The sequence below is a fragment of the Heterocephalus glaber genome, unplaced genomic scaffold, assembly GCF_053883595.1.
Source record: "Heterocephalus glaber isolate CG9 unplaced genomic scaffold, H.glaber_assembly_v1.0 deba00001547, whole genome shotgun sequence".
Lineage (NCBI taxonomy): Eukaryota > Metazoa > Chordata > Mammalia > Rodentia > Bathyergidae > Heterocephalus > Heterocephalus glaber.
This window is the reverse complement of record NW_028258340.1, coordinates 3,526,005-3,547,218: the sequence shown is the minus strand read 5'-3', so window position 1 is coordinate 3,547,218 and position 21,214 is coordinate 3,526,005. Positions and strand designations below refer to the sequence as shown.

Here is a 21,214-nt window from a genome sequence, read left to right as displayed (position 1 = left end):
TCTATCAAGAATGATTTAGGAGTCAGTTTAGTGGACAGACTAAGTGGCTTGACAGTCTTTTTTCTATGAGTCTATGATGATACAATGGAGGCCAGGAAATCAATAGGTAAAGTTCCTGTCTTTCCAAATAACCATGTTGCCACAAATGGAGAGGTAAAATGTCTCAGTGATTCTACCTCTAAACAAATTCCAGTACTTAAAATCTTAGTTGCTTCAACTCTTCCAAGTTCTATGATTAGAAAGAGAAAGCAGAGTTGTGGGGACACTGGCATCCATCTCATACCATCTCTCCAGTTGGTTCTCGAAATTCCTATGGACAGCAGGCACTGCACAGTGACTACTTCCCAAGGGGCATAGGAAGCAAGGTCTCATGATCTCATAGCTACCATATATCTGTGATGGGGCTGTGATCCCTAAGACTGTTCACCAGAGGACATGAAAGGAATATTGCCCTATGTGGTACTGGCCAGGCAATTTTGATTGCTTAAATTTCCTTTTCCACTATTACTCATATCATCTTTGACTCCCATGTTATATAAGCAGAAAAATGATACAGTCATCAATCAGCTGTTTTTCTTTGACAGCATCAATACACTCATGTTATTTTCTAAAAATTTAATGCAATATTTTTGGATGGTTGGTAGCTTGTGAGGGATTAAAATATTTATAGCCTGAAACATAGCTATGAATCCAATATACAATTTCTATCTTCATTAAGCACTTTATCATAACCTGTCTTCTGTCAGATTGAGTCTGGGAAGGTCTCTCTCCTCACTGGGATGTCATCTTCCAGAGGGCACAGACCTTGTTTTAGTACCCTTCTGCCCTCCTTGAAGTGCCAAGAATAGGTCCAATAAAAGCCCTTTACATATTTTCGAGTTACATTTAAGCAAAAATGAATTTCCCTTGGTTAGTAGCTACATATATACCTATATTTTGATTGCATTATTGAGTGAATTTTGGTTAATTTGCTTACTTCTCCGATTCTATATATTTAAAAAATAATGGAGATTTAGGAAGTAAAATTTCCAGCTGTCCTTGTTTAAACAAAGCTGCTGGAGTACTCTATATCGCCATCTAGTGGGAGGAAAGGCTCCGCGGCCACCTAGTTCATTCCTTTGGGAGGAATAGGATCTGTGTTTAGGACAAAGTCAGAATCAGGTGGGATTGTACTACAGGGGACAAGAGGAGTACGCCATGGAGGATATATGTTTTCCTCTCATTAGCCACGAGCTGACTTGGCTGCTCACGCCTTTGTGCTTGGCATAACAGCGGAGGAAGCCCTCTTTGTGGTTTTGCAAACAAGCACATCATGAGAAACTCTGAGTGGTGCTTTTGGCTGTGGTACTATTTGTGGAGTAGTAATTTAGGCTGTGGGGTATTCCCAGCCGTAACAACGCAGCTTTCTGGGGAGACAAAGCATGGTTTTATTAGCATAAGTGCTACCCCTCACCCCCCAACGCACACTGTGTACACACACTGCATTGTTTTTTCCTCTTCTTCCTGTCCTCCTTTTTGGCAGCTCCTGCTGTAGCCTCCTGTCTATGGCTCAAGAGGGAGTGTCCTTAAGACAAAGCCACACTTGGCCCTGCAGGAGAGGGGGGGTCCCAGACAGCCACTGATGACGACTACTGGGGCTTTTGTCCAAGCTGACTTTATTTATTCATAAACAGGACGATAGTCAAGGTTCCAAGGCCCCTGAACCACTCAAACCCCTCCTCCCTTCAGTTTACTTTCATTTCTTTGATATTTTTTTCCTCTCATCTTGGCCCTGTCAGTTCTCTGAGCAAAGCATGTTAGTTCATGGTGGCTTCTTTTTCTTCCCCAAACAAAAGCCCCCCCCCCACCACAGATGCACACAATTGGGGGCTCTGTCCTAGATCTCTGTTGGAAAGTGGCTCTTGAGAAAATCAGGGAAAACATACTTCAGTCAGACACTGAGAAAATCCCCAGGGGCTGGCCTGACTGGTCGACTGGGCTGGCATGGGGCCATTTGGTATAAGTGGAAGGAAGAGGCATGTCTTCGTACCATTTGTCCATCCTATAATAGCTCTCCAGTTGGCACCTGAAACTACCATATAAGTATAAAAAGATCATGATTTCCAAACTAGAAATTAGGACTCATGTCTGATTAATTATCAGAAAAATAGGGCAGAGCTGTTCAGCCAAAGCTAGGATAAATGGTCAGTCTTATTCCAGCTGAGATCAAAGACAGAGGCTGCTTGCTTGGAAAATAACTGCAGGATTCTGGGGCCACATCTGGGTTTAGTAGGAGAAGAACACAGGGCTGTGCAGTTGTTTCTCAGTAACCACAGGGGACTGGTTTCAGTGTCCTCCGGGGATACCAAAATACACATATGACCGAGTCCCTTGTGTATAATAGTATCCTATTTGCATAGAACCCATGTACATCCATCTACATACTTGAAATCATCTCTAGATTACTTATAATAACCTGAATGCTATGCAAATAGTTGTTATACTGTATTGTTCAGGGAATAGTGACAGGGGAAAAAAGTCTGTACATGTTAGGTACAGACACAGTTTTTTAAAGAATATTTTTGATTGGTTGTTGGTTGAATTCACAGTTGCAGAGCCCATGCATGCAGAGACGGCAGTATTGGGAAGGTCCAAGACAATCATTGATGTGCTAGTGGAAACTTTGCAATATTGGCTTTATATTCAGATGGTTTCTTAGAGAGCCAATGGTTAAATGCTACTAGTTCTTGGCATCTTGGCATAAACTAAATTATTAGGTTAGCTGCTCATCACATGGCTCTAAGAGAATAGAGTCACAGGATAGGTTGTTTTTCAAATGACTTATTCTTTGTTTTTTTATTGAGCTAAAATTCATATAACACAACATTCACCACTTTTACCATTTTAAAGTGCACAATTTAGTGACTTTTAGTACATTCATAATGCTGCGCAACCAGCATCACTCTCTAATTCCAGATCTTTTTCATCACCCCCTGAAGGAACCCTGCACCAATTCTCCCTTCTCCTCCACTCCTAGAAAGCACTAATCTATTTTTTGTCTCTGTGAATTTGTCTATTCTGGATATTTCCTGTAAATGGGATCATGTGTGGCTGTTTTGTGTCTGGCTTATTTTGCTGAGCATGTTTGCAAGTTTCATCCATGTTGTAGCATGAATCAATATGTATTTTCTTTTTTATGGCTGAATAATATTCCATCATCTGGATACAATCCATTTTGTTTATGCACTCATTATTTGATGGACGTTTGGGTTGTTGCCACCTTTTGGCTATTATGAATAATGCTGGTTTGATTATTCAGTTAAAACGTTTTTCTTGAACACTTGTTTCCAGTCCCCTTGGGTGGATAAAGGAGGGGTTTTTTCCTGCTTTTGGCAAAGACAGATCCATTTGAAACTGTTTAATGGGTGAGCTTTGTTAAGAAGAAAAGAGCAGAAGTTTGGGTGCTGCTAGATGAGGCCTGGTGGGGATGAAAAGATGGGTTAATGATTATAGATTGGGCTGTCTTCACAGGCTGTTTTTAATGGATGCTGTTTGGGCAGGAAGAAGGAGACTTGTTTAGCTGGATGTAAAGCAAGATGCTAAAATAGGTAGAATGCATTTTAGCACAATAAAGAAAGGGGCTCACTTATTACAAGCATGCTGCTTGCTGTGCATTTCTATTATACATCTTCATATCTATACACTCATTAGGATGAATGAATTAGGCAAAGCAGTTACCATTTGCTACCAGTTGAGAAACAAGCAAATCCAAGGGCCTAGCACAGCATCTGGTGACAGGGGACATTCAGTCAGAATTTGCTATATAAATGAAGCACAGTCATATCCAGTGAAAGAATGTCAGAGCTAAGAGAGTCTTTGAGATTATCCCTAGGCCAGTAATGATGAACCTATTAGAGACTGAGTGACAAAACTGCAACCCACCCACTTACTTGTCACAAAGTGCCAACACTGCAATTAAACCTGAATACTGAGGTTTCATTTTAGAAAAAACAACTTTTATCTGATGCTCAGCTGTTGGGGGAACTTGGCTCATGTGCCGACAGAGAGGGCTTTATGTGCCCACTGCAGCTTGCTTGCCATAGGTTCGCCACCACTGTCCTAGGCCCTCTTCCTAAGACACTTTTGGAACAGGAATCTGTCAGAGCAGAGTAGGGAAGTCCTGGGCTTAAATTCAAGGTCAACTGGTCAGTAAATGAAAGACCCAAGTCAGTAGTCTGTTCTTTGTCCCCATATGGACTGTCATAACATCAACTACATTGCTTTGTGGTAATGTGTACTCTTGCCTGTTTCTACACTGAGCCATAAGCTCCTGGGAGTGGAGCTTGTGTCTGACTCATCATCGAGTCCCCAGGATGCAGCACAGTTGTTGAAACTTGTTGAATAGATGAACAGGAATGAGAAGTTCTCTGTTCTTCCTGATCTTTGCTCCTTCTCATTTTGCCGCAGCTTTCAGTGGCAGATCTAGAATTTAACCATAGTTCCCAGGCCCCAAGGATCTTTTCCCTACACTCTAATATTTATATCCACCAAGATAAATGACATTAGATGTATCTGGCAGGTTCTTTTGGACTTGTCAGGTCCCTTGGAATAATTCCTACTCTATTTTATTACGGAAGTGTCTAGAAGGCAAGTCAAACATTTTTCCTTATTTCAAAGCCTAAGGCCATCTTATGTAGAATCATAAGAATATCTTGGGCAGCAGGAAGTTCCTTTCTTTGCTATGTTGTCCAGGTCCCAGGTGGAGGTAGTCTTTTCTTGGGGATTGTATTTGCCATATGAGACTTGACAACATGGAGGCAGGAACAGGGAAAGATATTTTCAAGAAGTTCTGAAACAAGAAGTTCTCTGTTCTTCCCAGATTCCTTTTCTATCTTCTTATAGTCCTCAGCACATATTGTGGCAAACAGTCTCATGGAAACAGTCTCATGGTGGAAACAGTGGAAACAGTCTCATGGTGGTCTTTCCAAAGCCTCAGAACTAGCTGTGGAATGGCATATGGCCTTCACGGGAACACTGAGAATACTGTTTGACTCAGGACACTGGGCATTCTATGTTCACATCAAGTTAACACATAAAAGTGCCCACCATGCCACACAACCTAAGAGCAAAGCCAGTCTTGTTACATGGGTGAGATATCCAGGAACCAGCGAATCTTCTTGCTGTATGTCCTTCATCTTGAAGGAGCCAGGGGAGGGTCTGTTAATGCTCAGAACCCATCCACTCAGGCAGCTTTAGGTGTCCATGTGAAGGAGGTACTGGGCCAGGGACTGTGGGAAGCAGTCAGTGTCCCCATGACAAGGTCAGTTCAAGTCCTCTAGCCTTGTCATGGCAGGGAGGTTTCGGCCAGCCTCTTGTGTCCCATCTTTGCTGAAGGTGAGCCATTGCTCAATCTTTAGAGGTGGCGTGTTCCAACCGAAGGTCTCAACTGGATGTGTGTGGAGGTCCATGGCTATGCTGGTCTGAACAAAGAAGACAATAGTGCAGGCGGGAACTGATGTAGAATATGATGGCACCAGCCATTTGCTGAAGTTCACAGGGCTCCAGGAGTAGATTAATGGGAATGTGTGGAGAGCACTCAAGAGGGAAGAGGGTGCTGTATTACCAGAGTCTGCCTCTGTGATGACAGAGGTTTGGTTCTTCCTTATAGTGGGAGATAGAAGAGGAAGCTGATTTTTAAAGTGGTCTCTGTACTGTGAAAGAGGATATATATGGGAACTTCTGTGGGAGGATGATCACCCATCCTGGGGTTTGGTGGAGGCTGCCAGGGGACTGCTGCAGGTGAGTTATACCCTGTCTGGGAGGTGGGCTGCTAAAAGTCATCCTGTGAGATCTTCAGCCTGGAGGTGGTAGCTGGGAACTATTTCTCAATCTCTGAGGGTCACATCAAAAAGAATGGTGGATGACAATGGGACAGAGCCTTAGAAATAAATCTTGTTACCTTTCTGTATTGTCACAAGCCACTCTGTTTTATTATAGTTTAGACAAGCCAGAATGCCTCCTTTTCTTCAGATGAGATGTGAGATTGGAATGGATCTCTCCCTCCCTCCCTCCCTCCCTCTCTTTCTCTGTCTCTGCCTCTGCCCACCCACACACCTATAGCCTACACACTCACCTGCACCAGGTCCGGCGTGAGGCGCTTGGCCTGCAGCCATTTCTGGAACCTCTGTGTTTTCCTCAGGACACGCTCAATGCTGCAGGTCTTTGGGGCTGATATGGAGGCACAGATTCTCCTGTCTGAGACCTCATTTTGGTATTTGCTGATCAGCCTAGAGATCTCCACAGTGCGCCAGGTTTTAGAATCATCTGAGTAATTTGCGGGGTAAGAAGGCAAGTAGTGAGAAGGCAATTCAAGGTTGGAAGCCAGCAAGTCGTCAAACCTGTTGGAAAAAAATAGCCCTTTTAGGATTAACTTGTGAACTGGAGGCCAGTAGAGCCCAGGGTCAGGGAGACAGGGAACAACAGCCCATCTGATCCATTTCTCTTAGACTAAAGTATCCAAACTCTTCTTATGAGAGGAATCTTTTCATTTCCTCAAACTCTAAGAAGTGTTTATATGATGTCAGAAAAGATGAGAGAGGTATGGGTGAGACAGAAATTATCCTCTTCACTCGACTGATATAGAAGGGCTAGCTGCAGTCTCCTGAATTTCTACTCCATGTAAAGATAGTAACTTTACACATGCTGACACTTTCGCTTCTTCTCACACCCCACCCTCACTTTACAGGTTTGGAAATCAAAGCTCATAGGGCCTGAGCACCTTGCCAAAGGTCAGACAGTATATTGCAGGAGTACAAACCCCGGGCTGCCGGTCAGCAAACTCCACCATCTTTTCCCTACCTTCTTTTGGTTGCCCAAACTACCCATCCTCTGACCAATGCCTGGATCTTGGAAACATTGTTCTTGAAGAGGCTCTTGGGCCTGCACTAGGGAGACCAGTGCCTCCCCGCATCCAACTTGAAGGAGCCCCTTCAATTTTTCTTTCAGTACAAAGATTTAAGTCATCAACACCAATTAAGTCTCAGACAACCATGGTTGCTAAGTGGTCACCAAAACTGCAAGTTATCTGGCCTCCAGGAGATATTCAATTGTACACAATGCTCTGGTCAGTCTTTAATCCTCCTCAGGGTAGAGGCACAGGCTTATTATCATTTGCTAATTTTCTCAGCCTCATGGGCACATTTTTTCCCTACTCATTTCTTCAACTGTGTGCTAGCATTTCCATTAGAGTAGAATTTCAAATCTCCTTTTGATTTATGTATAAAAAACTACCCCAAAAAGTTTACCTTCATTATTATTAATAACTGAGGGTCATACAGTAAGTGAAAATTGGGCTATATAATACATTAATTTAATGTAAATGAGAATCTTTAAATTCTTATTATTAGGCATTATTGAGTAACCCCATGATAATGAGATTTGGATAATACGTTTTGGAAGAGAGAGCATTTTAATGAGCCCCAAACCCTACATTGTTTTGTTTTCTCACTTGTATGATGCAGCCTTACCTCAGAGACCACAAGATTTTCCTATTGTTTTGATGGCAAAGAAAGGCACACAGAAAAACTTGCAAGGGCAAAGAGGTCATGGGACTTGTCCAGGGAGCTGGAGAGCACAGACCTCTGAGTCCCTGGAGAATGCACGAGAGCTCTGGACCTCTCACATTTGGGAAGGCAGGCATCCAACAGAAATGGTCAGGGAGCAACTTCGACAGTGCAAATCACAAAGGAAATAGGCACCAGGAATTCTATTTAAGAACATTGCCACAAGGATATTTAAAAAGATGAAACATGGTAAACTTGTGACAAGTTGATTTTACTGAAAGTTTCAGGACTATCATGGGAATTGACCCACCCAACTGGGAGAATCAACTAGGGCCCAAGCCCCCAAGGCAGGCCTATCTGCCTGCGTTCTGCAGCTGCTCTTGCTTGTGGAATTTCAACCTTACCATAGGTCCTGGGTTTAAGTATTTACAACTGGGTGTGTCTTTTGGTTAATGATAATAGTAACATACATTTATGAAATACTTAAGCATGCCGGTCACTTTGCTAAGCACTTTATGTGTGTGAATTAATTTAATTCTTTCAATAAACCTATAAGGTTGATATTATTATTAACCATACAGATGAAGAAACTGAGGCACAGAATGATTACATCATTTGTCCAAGGTTATATGACCAGGAGTCAGAGGAAGTGGCATTCAAGGCTGCAGAGCTTGCAGTCTTCACCACTTCACCACGCTGCTTATTTCTCTTTCATCCATTTTCTGAATTAGCTCATGGAAATAGATTGATAACATTGCTAAGGCTTAGAGCTGGCAGGGTCCTGAAAGTTTGTTTTGTCCTTGCTCTCATTCCTATTTTGTTTTTTGGATGAGAAAACTGAAGCCAGAATGTACAAATATATGTGACTTGTGTGAAGAGCTGCAGATAATTAATAGGGAGGGAGCTCTCAGGCTTCTGTTCACCCATTTGGTGGGTTGGGGAGAGAGACTTTTCTGTCCTTTTCTTTTGTTCCCTCCTCCTGAGGAGCCTCTGTTGAGACGATGGCAGTGACTTGGTAGGGGACCTGCAGTGAGTGCCTGTGCAGATTCAGCAATGGCTCAGGGCATTCCACGAGGACTGAGACAGATAGGTTTCCAAGCCTCACTTCCATCAAATGGGAAAAATGTATATTCTTCCAATACTGATCACCTACTTTACTGAGCAAAAGAATGTCAGTGAAAAAATGGGTCCTACTTTTTATTCACTAAGTTGTTAATGTCCTGGAATTTGGAAAACCACAAAACAGAGGCAGCTTCCTAATTTTTCTTCTGCATTGAGATCATGGACATAATTGATGTGAGGCTGGCCAGGTTCCTTACTGGGCTAAAAGATAGACAAGCAGAGCCAGGTATGGTGGTGCATACCTATAATCCTAGCACTCTGTGAGGCTGAGGCAGGAGGATTGAAAGTTCAAGCCCAGCCTGTAGAGACTTAGCAAGCTCTGTCTCAAAATTTAAAAAAAATACAAAAAGGGCTGGGAATGTAGCTCATTGTAAAGGTCCTGGGTTCAGTTGCCAGTACCATAAAAAAGAAAGAAAAAGAAAAGAAAATGGACAAGCAGGATTATAGTTTCATAGTTTCTCAGAGCTGGAAGGAAGCACCAAGGCCAATCCCCTGATCTTTTCAACGTGGAGAGTAGGGGGGATATGTGTGAAGGAGGGGCAGCATTGGAATTACAGTGAAATGCCCTCTTCACTTGCACATAGACATGCCTTCCTAAATATTTCTTTCTTCTCTTCTCCATCCCTCAATTCTGAACTGAAACCTTAAACCATCTAGCATTTTTCCAAAGCTCTTGGGGTACAGTCACATTCCTCAGCACAGTTCACAATGCTCTTTCTAGGCCTGTTACATGCTGTTCCACTTATAAGCTTGCTTTGGTCTCCCAAACCACTGGCTACCCTTGGCTAAGCCACATTCTTTTGGGCCTCTGAATCTCTACTCATCTGCCATGTGCTGATCCCTTTGCATAAGACACTTTCTTCCTCCTGTTTGTCTGGATAACACCTACCTAACCCTTTATATCCTAGACAGGGGATCTTCTGATGGCCACTCCCTTATCTCCTAATTGGGATCCATTCCTTCCCGTATGCTCCCATAACACTCTGTGTAGGACATTTTGTATGTATATTCCTAACACTTTGATTTAACCATTGATTTACTTCTCTATCTTCCTGGTTGAAAGCAAACTCCTTCAGGGCAAGGGTAGGATCTCTTTCACCTTTGTAACTCAGTGTCCAGCAGAGTGCTTGGTACTAAGTTAATGCTCAATACCTTATAGTTGGGTGGACAGACAGATGGATAAGTGTTTGGATGTACAGGTGGATAAGTGGTGGGAATTTAGATGTATAGAAAGAGAAATGAGTGGAGATGTACATGGGGGGATGGATGCTGGAATGCACAAAGTGATGGTCAGTGAGAGAATACACAGAGGGATGACTGAATGTGTAGATGGGCACTTTTCCATAAGCTCCAGGCCCCTGCAGCTCTCAAGGCCTCTGAATTGGTGTCAGGAAATGAGTTAAAGGAATAATCACTATCATCTTTTGAGGTGAAGAAGAAAGGCAAGAGGCAAGGGAGAAGGGAAGGCAGTACTCAGCTGAACGATTTCTTCTTTTACTGTCAGCTCTCTGCTTCTCTGTTGGAAATGTTTAAACATTAAGACTTTGAGGGTAGGGGTTTGGGGATGTTAGGCCAAATACATGTAGTCAGGAAGGTGAGGTAAAGCATCTACCCATTATCTACCAAGCACAAGTCTCCAGCTACCCACCAGCTTGAGAGGCCTATCTGTTGTTTGCTGTTGAACAGATACAAGCATCATGTAGTCCTTAGTGAGGACCACAGCTGGAGTCCGCACACTGGCCTTGGTAGAGTATTGCAGAAAAATGTCTCAGAGTTTAGTTGGGCTTTCTCCTGAGGTTTGATGGTGATCATTTTTAAAAGTGGAGAAATGTTTGGAGATCAATAAGATGGACAAACATCTTATTAGAGAGAGAGAAAGAGAAGTTGAGTGTGCAGCTCAGTGGTGGTAGAGCACATTCTAAGCATGCACAAGGTCTTGGGTTCAACCCCCAGTACCCCAACAAACAAATAAATAATGAGTAATTTGAGGAAGAGTGGGAGCAAAGAAGTATGGACTTATAGACAAGCAAAGAAGAAACACAGATGACTGATAAACCTGAAAAAATGCTCAACTCAGAATAGAGGAAATGCAAATAAAAGTATAGCAATATAAAATATTTGTGAGTGAGAACTGAACTCTACGTAGAAGTCTCTGTTTGGATACACACACACACACACACACACATACACACATATGCCATATTTTTTGAAACAGGAATCCTACTTCTAAGAGTTTTCACATGGAATTAATCAGGGATATGCACAAAATCTCAGCACATGAATTTTCAACATAACACTTTATAATACTGAATTAGAGGAGGAGGGAGAGAGCAAGGAGGGAAGGGGAAGGGGATTTTTAAAAAAGGAAGCAAGTTGTACTATGTGCATGTACCCATTCCCCAAGATGACGTAAAATGTGTGTACTGCAAACATGTACTAATAAAAACCACTTTATAGTACTGAAAAGTGAAAAAAATCCTAGGCCATCTCATGGTAGTGAATTAAATACATTATGGTTAATTGATGTAATTGAACATGACAAAAGCATTAAGAATCCAGTAGTGAAGAATATTTAATCGTATGGAAAGAGGTTCCTATTATGTTTTTAAATAAAAATTCCCAAAGAGTAAACATAATATGACCACATTTTTGTTGCAAATATTTGTTAATCCTTATTTAGAATAAGGTGGAAGAGCTGTACAACTAAATGTTTGCTTTAAGGTATGCTCATGGCCCTGAGGATAAATATTCTCAGTGTGGAGAGCTATAACCCTGTCCCCACCTTGCCTGCTGTTTTCCTGTGTATATCTGTACCCTTTCCTTTCAGTCACACATGGAAAATGAATTCTAAGGGAGGTGAAGTAATATCCTGAACGCTAATAGAGCACAAGCCTACTTAGGAAAATGCTTTCTGAGTTTGGCCAGTACCTGCCTGAGGAGGGGAAAATACTTAGTTTATTGCCACTTGGTGAATAAGGAGGAAGGGAACCAAGAGCTCTTCTTCAGTTGAAACCCTTAATTTCTCTCCCTATTATCTTAAACTATCTTAAGATATACCCATGGTCTCATTGCCTCTTTCCTCTGAGGAGTCAGCACTACTTCACCTGTGTTCTTGGTCCTCTTTATCCCTTTCCTAGATGGGAAATCTCAAATTCGTGTTCAACATCTCTATCTTCATTTCACCTCATATCCAGTTAGTCAACAAAGTGACTCTATAGTTGTATCAACTTGTATGCTTCCTGCCCTCCTTTGCCCCAGATGACCTGTCTTCCAAACCATGAGAACTGGTCTCGCAAGCCCTGGCAGCAACTCCAGTCCATTCTCCATGCTGCTTTCTGAGGTATCTTTCTCAAAATCCAGGCCTCATCTTCCCCTTCCCAAGTTAACGCCATCAGCATTGCCTGCAATGACGCTGCCCCAGTTGAGCTTCTTTTGACCTTTAAAATACCTTAAAGAAGGCTTAATAGGAAATGTTCACATATCTGTGATCTCTCAAAAGAAGTTTAACATTTTTGATGGGTACTTTCTATTTATGATTTCTATTTACTAATTTAGATGAATAATCAATGATGTCTTTAGATAGTACAGATTGGTAATAAAATCATTGTTTATACTTTTTGTGTTGTCACTGAATCTTAAAATCATGATAGGGCCTTGAGGCTGTGCAGAGGAGGAGTGTGTGACAAAGTGTCTTTGGTACCTAAAACTCCAGGAGTCGCTGGCCTGCAGGTTAAAGTCTCAGTCCTTGGCACAGCATTCAAGGCTCCCTGGCCCATCTATTCTTCCCACTTCTCTGCCACGCCAGCCCACCAAGCACCTCTCAACATTTCCTACACCTTTTGGTTTTTGCTTCAGCTACTTCACCTGCCTTAAGCCCTTCCTTCCCACAAAATGTCAGCTCAGTTTTGAAGACCTCGCTCAGAATTATTCTCCTGAGGAAACCCTTTCACTGTCTCCAGTTTGAATTCAGGTCACCTCTTTGGAGCGTCTTACCTTGGTCTGCATCAGACCAAGCCTTATTATCTGTGACATGGCTCCCTCTGTCTGCCTCCCTATCCCTGGAATACAATGACCAGTTATAGTGGCTGTCACCACAGCACCTGCTGGGCCCTGGCCTTGGTTAAATCTCCTTGACTGCGTGTTGATCAGCTTAAATTCCAGAGCATGATACCATTCCTTGGTGAGAGTTTTCCTCTGACCAGGGCAACATCTCACAAAACATAATTGGCTCTGAAACTTTGGAGTAAACTGTCCCAGTTTGAATTACAGATCTGCCACTTACTAGGTGGTACCCTTGAGCGAGTCACTTAATCTCCCTATGTAGTTCACCAGCTGAATAACGGGTATAAAACTGTTAACACCCAAGATGGTTTCAAATGTCCATACATAGTAGGCTTTCTATGAATTTTGTTGCCCTCATCATGACAAATAAACTTGGAAAATGCAATAGCTCCAGGCTGTGCCATTCATAGAAAAGAAAATTTCAAACTTTCATTTCAAAAGGGACCTTTGGATTTAGCATTTAGGGCTGGAGTTTGGCTTCAGCCACTGCCCTTCTACCCACCCCAACCATTACTGCTATCATGAAATAGCTCTGATTCAACTCCCACCCATAAATTACATCCCGACTCATTTTTAACAAACTTCTGGACATCTTCAATGAAGAGAACAGAATTTTGCCCCTTAGAGTTATTTGATTGAGATTCTGACCTTATTTCTTCTTTAAAGAACTTCTTGCAAATAGATGTCCCAATGCAGGCATTGCATTTATCAAGACCGAGGAAAGTCCGTCCCAAATTGTAGGTGGTTCTGACTCGGGGCACCAGAGAAGGAGGGGGAGAAGCTGGCAAGGAGAGAAAAGAGCTCAGGGCTGAGAGCCCCAATAGCAACATGGCCAGCCAACGTGGGTGGAGGGCGACAGCTTCAGGCCCCAGCCGGGGCTCCATCCTGGGCTCAGGGCTGCGCCTTTAGCTGCCACACAGGACTGCACGGAGGCTCAGCTGGAGAGGAAGGCGACCAAGCAGCGGGCTGGGCTTCAGGCTGCTGACCTCATACCGACCTCGCAGGTTTCTGCTTGAGGATGCTGATCTGCTTGGGGCTAAGGAGGCCAGGGAGGAGGTGAGGAAGTTTGTGGAGGATGCTGATAATGTGTTTCCAGAGTCACTCTTCCTCTGCCTGGGGCGGCTGCCTCAGCCTGGGGAACAGTTCACTGACAAATTTTAGAAAGAACAATGGTCACAGCTTTCCCATGTGGTCCTCTGGACAATCACAGGATATCCCAGCTGGGCAGGAAAGGTCCAGGCAGGATGTGTGTCGGACCTAGGTTCCACCTGGGAGTTTCAAAGAATCCTGAAGGTCTCCGCCCTCCACTGTTTTCATTCTGTGTATATCTGTCCTTATGGATTACACACACACACACACACACATACACACACACACACACACGCACCCCACTATCCCCCTTCTGCATTGGGTACTCTGTCCTTTAGCCATACTTTCCCCCATTTTATCATATCGGGCTGTGAAATAAGTATTGGATAATTTGCTGGCTGTTAAGTGCCACATTTAACATTGATTTGAAAGGAGAAGGCCTTTTGCTATTTAGGGAATAGAGAACCTTGGGTTCATCCATTTTCCCTTGCTGATCTGAGGACAAGAGAGGGAAAAGAATCTGGTGGCCTCTGTGGCATGATAAGGAGAGCACCAGAAAGAGCCTCCTGCCAGTGCCCAACTGTGTCTGTCTCTATCCCCCAGGCCTGAAAATCCCTCTTTTCTTTCACCTCACCTCACTTCTCAGCAGCTGGTCTGATTTGGGAAGACCAAAATGCCCCAGGATTGCCTTCCTCTGGATACTGAGAGAAGGGTGACTGTGTGGAGTAGATGGGAGCACTAATTTGGGAATAGAGAGAGCCTATGAAGACTAAATTAGGGAAGGCAGCTTGTCTGACTTTCTGCAGGGGGCCGGGGCTAGGTTGTTTGGCCAGATTGAGAATATAAGAGAGTTCATGAGAAGATGGGGTTGGGAGAGAGAAAATAGGACGTGAGAGGGGATGGGAATGGCCTCAGAAGTAATGAGTTTTGGTAAACCTTGGCGGGAAGAGCAGTGTAAAGCAGTTCTCTGATGATTAATTATGTGCTTATTAGCCATCTGTATATTTTCATATTTTTCTTGGCAGAATGTCTGGTGACATTTGTTTTTTATCATTGAGTTTTGAGAATTTTTTTTGGTATATTCTAGATCCTAGGCATTTGTTGGGTATGTGATGTTATAGTTTGAATCTGGAATGCCCTTCAAAAGCCTATGTATTGAAGGCTTGCTTCCCAGCCCATGGTGCTTTTGGAAGATGGTAAAAACTAAGAGGTAGAGCTTAGTGGGAAGTTGTTAGGTCATTGAGGGCTTGCCCTTGGAGGGGATTCTGGGTCCACAGGTCTCTTGCTCTTCCTCTCTCTTTTCTTCCCCGACTATGCACTTTTGCTCCATCACACATTCTTCCACGAAGTGCTTGTCTTGCCACAAGCCCCAAAGCAACAAACAGGGCCAACTGACTGAAACCTTTAAAACTGTGAGCCAAAATAACCATTTTCTCTTTATATGTTGATTAGTTGAGGTATTTGTTACAGTAATAGGAAGCTGATTAACACATACTGCTTATATGTATTTTCTCCCAGACAGCAGCTTATCTTTCATCCTCTTAACAGACTCTTGTAGAGTAAAAGTTAAGAATTTTGTTGAAGTACAGTTTGTCAAATTTTCCTTTTATGCATCATGCTTTTGGTTTCAAGTGTGATAAAAGGAAAAGTTAAACACATTTAAATTTTAAAGAGTCTACTTGAGTCTTCAGCAATTCATAAATCAAGGCAACATCAGATGCCAAACGCCAAACAATTTCCTGGGAGAGACAAAAGGGGAAATTATTATTTTATAAAGTGTTTGCAGAAGCAACACAAATAAAACAATTTTGGTTAGAGTGGAAAATCTCTAGTTAGAGATTAGTTGATTCTGATTAGCACAGTTTCTAATTTCAGTTTACTGTTTACATTGGGCTTTGGTTTCTTCTTTTTTTTATTACTTAAATTATTTTATTGGTACATTTTAGGTATACAACACATTTACATTTCTCATTGGGAACTTGTACCTTTACATGATGTAATGTACCTTATTTTTTCCCTATTCCTAGCCCTCCCTTCACCCCCTCCACCCTTCCCTATTTACAAAGACTTTATTTCCATTTTTTCCATTTCTCATCATTTTTCTTTCCCTTCTTTCCTTTCCCCTGCCCCTCCCACTTCCCCTACCCCTTTGGACCTTTGCAACCCACTTTGCATTATTGATTATTCATTCTAATCATTGGTACATTTTAGGTATACAATGTAAGACATTCATCATTGGAAATTTGCACCTTTACATAATCTCTGTTGGTTCTTATTTTTCACCCTTGCCCAGCCCTCCCTTCAACCCCTCCATCCCTCCCTATTTACAAAGATTTTGTTTCCATTTTCTCATATTAATTCCATTCCTTTCTTTCCTTTCCCCTCCCCCTCCCACTTCCCCTTTGCCCCTTTTCTTCCTATTTCAGATTATCTATTATACCTTTTAGTCTTTATTTACACTTTCAGTTTCGCACACTGGAGAAACTATTTGGTATTTATACATATGTGTCCTATTTATTTCACTTAAGAGTATTGCCTCAAGGTGCATCCATTTAGCTATAAATGTCTCTAATTTCTCATTTTTTATGGCTGAGTAGTACTCCATTTATAAAAACTCCCCACATTTTCTTTATCCAGTCTCCAGTTGATGGGCATTTGGGCTCTTTCCAAGTTTTAGCTATTACAAATTGTGCTGCTATGAACATGGATGCACATATTTCATTGTGGTATGATTCTTTTAATTCTTTGGGGAAGATCCCCAGCAGTGGAATAGCTGGGTCAAATGGGACTTCCAGTCCTAGTTCTTTGAGGTATCTTCATAGTGATTTCCACAGTGCTTGCACCAGTCTACACTCCCACCAGCAGTGGAGCAGGGTTCCTCTTTCCCCACAGCCCCGCCAGCATTTGGTATTGGTTGATTTCATGATAGCAGCCATTCTTTCTGGAGTGAGGTGGAATCTCAGCGTTGTTTTCATTTGCATCACTCGAATGGCCAGTGACATTGAACATTTTTTCATGTATTTATTTGCTATTTCTACTTCTTTGAGAAATGTCTGTTCATTTCAGATGCCCATTTTTGAATTGGGTCTTTAAACTTGGGAGGTCTGATCTTTTTAAGTCCTTTATAGATTTGAGATAGCAGACCTTTGCCTGAGGAACAGCAGGTGAAGATTTTTTCCCACATTGTGGGTTGTCTCTTCACACTGCTGGTGGTTTCTCTTGCTGTGCAGAAGCTTTGCAGTGAGAAGAGATCCCACTTGTTGATTGTTTGTGCTAGTTCACGGGCAACTGAGGTTTTGTTCATAAAATCTTTTCCTACACCAATGTCTTCAAGAGTTCTACCTAACCTCTGTTCCAGCCGGTTCAGCTTTTCTATTTTAATATTTAGATCTTTAATCCATTTTGATTTTAGTTTCGTGCATGGTGAGAGATATAGGTCTAGTTTTAATATTTGGAAATTTGAAGCCCAATTTTTCCAGCACCATTTATTGAAGAGACTATCTTTCCTCCAGTGAGGGTATTTGGCTCCTCTATCGAAGATGAGATGGCTGAGTGTGTCTGGTGTTGTTTCTGCATCTTCTAATCTGTCCTCAGGTCCTCAGGTCTGCTTCTTTGCCAGTACCATGCTGTTTTTAGCACAGTAGCTTTGTAGTAGAGTTTCAGGTTGGGGATTGTGATACCCCCTGCCATGTCTCTGTTACCTAGAATTGCTTTTGCTATTCTGGGTCTCTTTTTGTTCCAAATGAATTTTTGGATTATTTTCTCAAGGTCCATGAAGTATGCTGCTGGGATCTCAATTGGAATTGCATTAAATCTATATAGCAGTTTTGGAAGTATGGCCATTTTCACTATATTAATCCTTCCTACCCAGGAGCAGGGGATGTCTGTCCATTTTCTGATATCATCTTCAATCTCTCTTTTTACAGTGCTATAGTTTTCAGAGAAGAGGTCTTTGATTCCTTTCGTTAGGTTGATTGCTAGGTATTTCAGTTTTTGGATGCTATTGTGAATGGCATTATTTGCCCTAATTCTCTCTCAGTGAGTCTGTTAATCATGTAGAGGAAAGCTATTGATTTTTGTGTGTTGACCTTGTAACCAGCTACTTGACTGAATTTGGTTATTAAGTCTAGAAGACTTTTGGTGGAGTTCTTGGGGTCTTCTATATAGAGTATCATGTCATCTGCAAATAATGACAATTTGACTTCTTCATTTCCTATCTTTATTCCTTTTATTTCTTACTCTTGTCTAATTGCTGTGGCTAGTTTCCAGAACTATACTGAACAAGAGTGGTGATAGTGGACAGCCATGTCTTGTTCCTGATTTTACTGTGAAGGATTTCAGTTTTGACCATTTAGTATGATATTGGCTGTTGGTTTTTCATAGATGGCTTTTATCAGTTTGAGGTAGAGACCATGCATTCCAATTTTCAGTAGGTTTTTTTTTAAATCAAAAATGCATGTTGGATTTTGTCAAATGCTTTTTCTGTGTCTATGGAGATAATCATATGGTTTTTGTCCTTGGCTCTATTGATATAGTGTATTACATTGATTGATTTGCGCATGTTGAACCATCCCTGCATCCCTGGGATGAATCCCACTTATTCAGGGTGTATGATCTTCTTGATGATCTTCTGCATTCTATTTGCCAGTATCTTATTAAGGTTTTTTGCATCTGTTTTCATTAGTGAGGTTGACCTATAGTTCTCCTTTTCGGTTGGGTCTTTCTCTTCTTTGGGGATCAAGGTGATGCTTGCTTCCAGGAATGAATTTGGGAGTATTGCTTCCCTTTCAATTTCATTGAAGAGTTTAAACAGTAGTGGCACTAGTTCCTCTCTAAATGTCTTGTAGAATTCAACAGTGAAGCCATCAGGGCCCGGGCTTTTCTTAGTAGTTAAGTTTTTCACTATGTTTTCAATTTCATTGGTTGATATTGGGTTGTTTAGAATTTTTAGGTCTTCTTCGTTCAACTTTGGTAATTCATATGTATCTGGGAATCTGTGCACTTCTTTTGAGTTTTCCATCTTATTGACGTATAAGTTCTGGAAGTAGGTATTGATGATCCTCTGGATTTCTGCTGGGTCTGTTGTAATTTCACCCTTTTCATTCCTAATTGCATGGATTTGGGCCTTTTCTTTCCTTTTTCTGATAAGGTTGGGTAAGGGTTTGTCAATTTTTGTTGATTCTTTTGAAGAACCAACTCTTGGCTTCATTATTTTTTGTATCATTTTCTTAGTTTCCATTGCATTGATTTCTCCTCTGATCTTTATATTTTCCTCCCTTGTATGAGCTTTGGGTTTGTTCTGCTCTTCTTTTTCTAGAAGCTTGAGGTTCAGCATCAGGTTGTTTAATTGGGCTTGCTGTTTTCCTAATGTGAGTATTCACTGCTATGAGTTTCCCTCGTAAGACTGCTTTCATTGTATCCCATAGATTCCAATATGTTGTTTTGTCATTGTCATTTAATTGAAGGAACTGTCTGATTTCTTCTTTAATTTCCTCTGTGACCCATTGGTTATTCAGAAGTATGTTGTTCAATTTCCATGTGTTTGTGAAATTCTTGCAGTTTCTTTTGCTTTTGATCTCCAATTTCATCTCACTATGGTCTGAGAATATACAGGGGATAACTTCAATTCCTTTGCACTTACTTAAACATGTTCCATGCGCAAGTATGTGGTCTATTTTGGAGAATGTGCAGCTGAGAAGAATGTGTATTCTGATTTTGTTGGGTGAAACACTCTGTAAACACCTGTTAAGTTCATTTGTTCAAGAGTTATGTTCTAGTATTTCATTACTTATTGTTTGTGTAGTTGATCTATCTATTTGTGACAGTGGGGTATTGAGGTCCCCCACTACAATTGTATTAGTGCATATATGACTTTTCTTGTCCATTAGCATTTGTTTTGTATAGTTGGGCCCACTAGTTTTTGGTGCATAGATATTTATGATTGTCATCTCTTCCTCTGGGATTGTTCCCTTTACAAGGATGTAGTGTTCTTCTTTGTCTCTCTTAATCAGTGTTATTTTGAAATCTACTTGATCTGCAAAGAGGATAGCTACTCCTGCTTTTTTTTGGGTTCCCGTCTCATGGAGTATTGTTTTCCACTCTTTAACTTTCAGTCTATGAGTTTCCTTTTGAATTAAGTGTGTTTCTTGTATGCAGCATATTGTTGGATTTTGCTTCTTGACCCATTCTGCCAGTCTGTGTCTTTTGATTCGTGAATTGAGACCATTAACATTGATGGTTATAACTGAAACGTATTGACTTATCATTGCCATGACTTTTTCTTTTTTTTGGGTTCTCCCCCTTTACATTCAATTTCTTGTCATGCCAGATGGGTTCATTCTGCTTTGCTTCCTGGGGTTGTGATCCTCAATGTCTGTTCCTAGGATATTGTCTAAAATTTTTTGGAGTGGTGGTTTGGTATTCATGAAGTTCCTAAGGTGCTCTTTGTCATGAAAGTATCTTATTTCTCCATCCATTTTGAAAGATAGTTTTGCAGGGTCCATCAATCTGGGTTGGAGGCTGTTTTCCTTTAGGGCTTGAAATACATCACTCCAAGCTCTTCTTGCCTTGATGGTTTGTGTTGAGAAGTCTGCTGTGATTCTGATGGGGTTCCCTTTGTATGTGATTCGTTTCTTTTCTCTCACTGCTTGTAGAACTTTGTTCTTCTGTTGAGTTTCTGGAATCTTAACAATTATATGCCTATGTGTAGATTTTTTTTGATCAAGGCTAGCTGGAGTCCTATATGCCTCACTTATCTGTGTGTCAAGTTCTTTTCTCCTGCTTGGGACCTTTTCTGCCATTACTTCTGTGAAGAGTTTTTTTTGTGTTGTCTGCACTCTCTCCTGTTTCTTCTTTGACTCCAATCGGTCTTATGTTATTCTTCTTTGCATCGTCTAGCAGCTGCTGGGTTGATTTCTCATGTTCCCTTATAATTTTGAAGCAATTTTTCTTTTCCTGGTCACTAATTGCAATCTTATCTTCTATATCTGATATTTTGTCCTCACATTGGCTCATTCTGCTGTGTAGACTTTCAGTGGAGATTTTCATCTCCTGGAAATCTATTTGCATCTGTTTTATGGATTCCATTTGTTTCCTATGTTGGGATTCCATCATGTTCCTCAGCTCCTCTCTAGATTTATTAATCATGTCTTGCACTAGGGGCACAATTTCTCCTGTTATCTGAGAAATTATTTCTGATTTCATTTTTTCCAGATCCCCTTTTGTTGCCAGTTCAGTGGGTCCAGGTGGTTGCATATCAGAGTGTTCCATCTTATTTCCCTTTGAGGTTGCTGTAGGTGATCTGAAAGTCTGGTTTTGAGACTTATTTACATGTTTTCTCATTTCGACTGGGGGGGAGGCTGTTAGCGCCTGCATGAATTACCTCCTCTGAGCTGGGAGAG

At 41.5% G+C, this 21,214-nt stretch overlaps 1 protein-coding gene across 10 annotated transcripts in view; it reads right to left on the bottom strand.

Annotated features, from left to right (window-relative positions):
* Positions 1-13,806, bottom strand: part of Dipk2b (divergent protein kinase domain 2B) — a 37,896-nt gene extending 24,090 nt beyond the window's left edge. For 3 of the 10 annotated variants that reach the window (XR_015442424.1, XM_004871539.3, XM_087189820.1), the window contains exons 1-2: positions 13,374-13,798; positions 6,113-6,377 (exon numbers count right to left, since the gene is read on the bottom strand). Coding sequence is in view for 9 of the 10 variants with exons in the window: in XM_004871539.3 (XP_004871596.1) it covers positions 6,113-6,377; positions 13,374-13,609 (501 nt within the window). In the remaining variant the exon portion in view is untranslated. Of the gene's footprint in view, positions 1-6,112; positions 6,378-13,373 lie in introns of all 10 variants that reach the window. The other 7 variants (XM_087189821.1, XM_087189819.1, XM_087189823.1 and 4 more) reach the window with 6 other exon arrangements.
* Between the last annotated feature and the right edge of the window lie 7,408 nt (positions 13,807-21,214).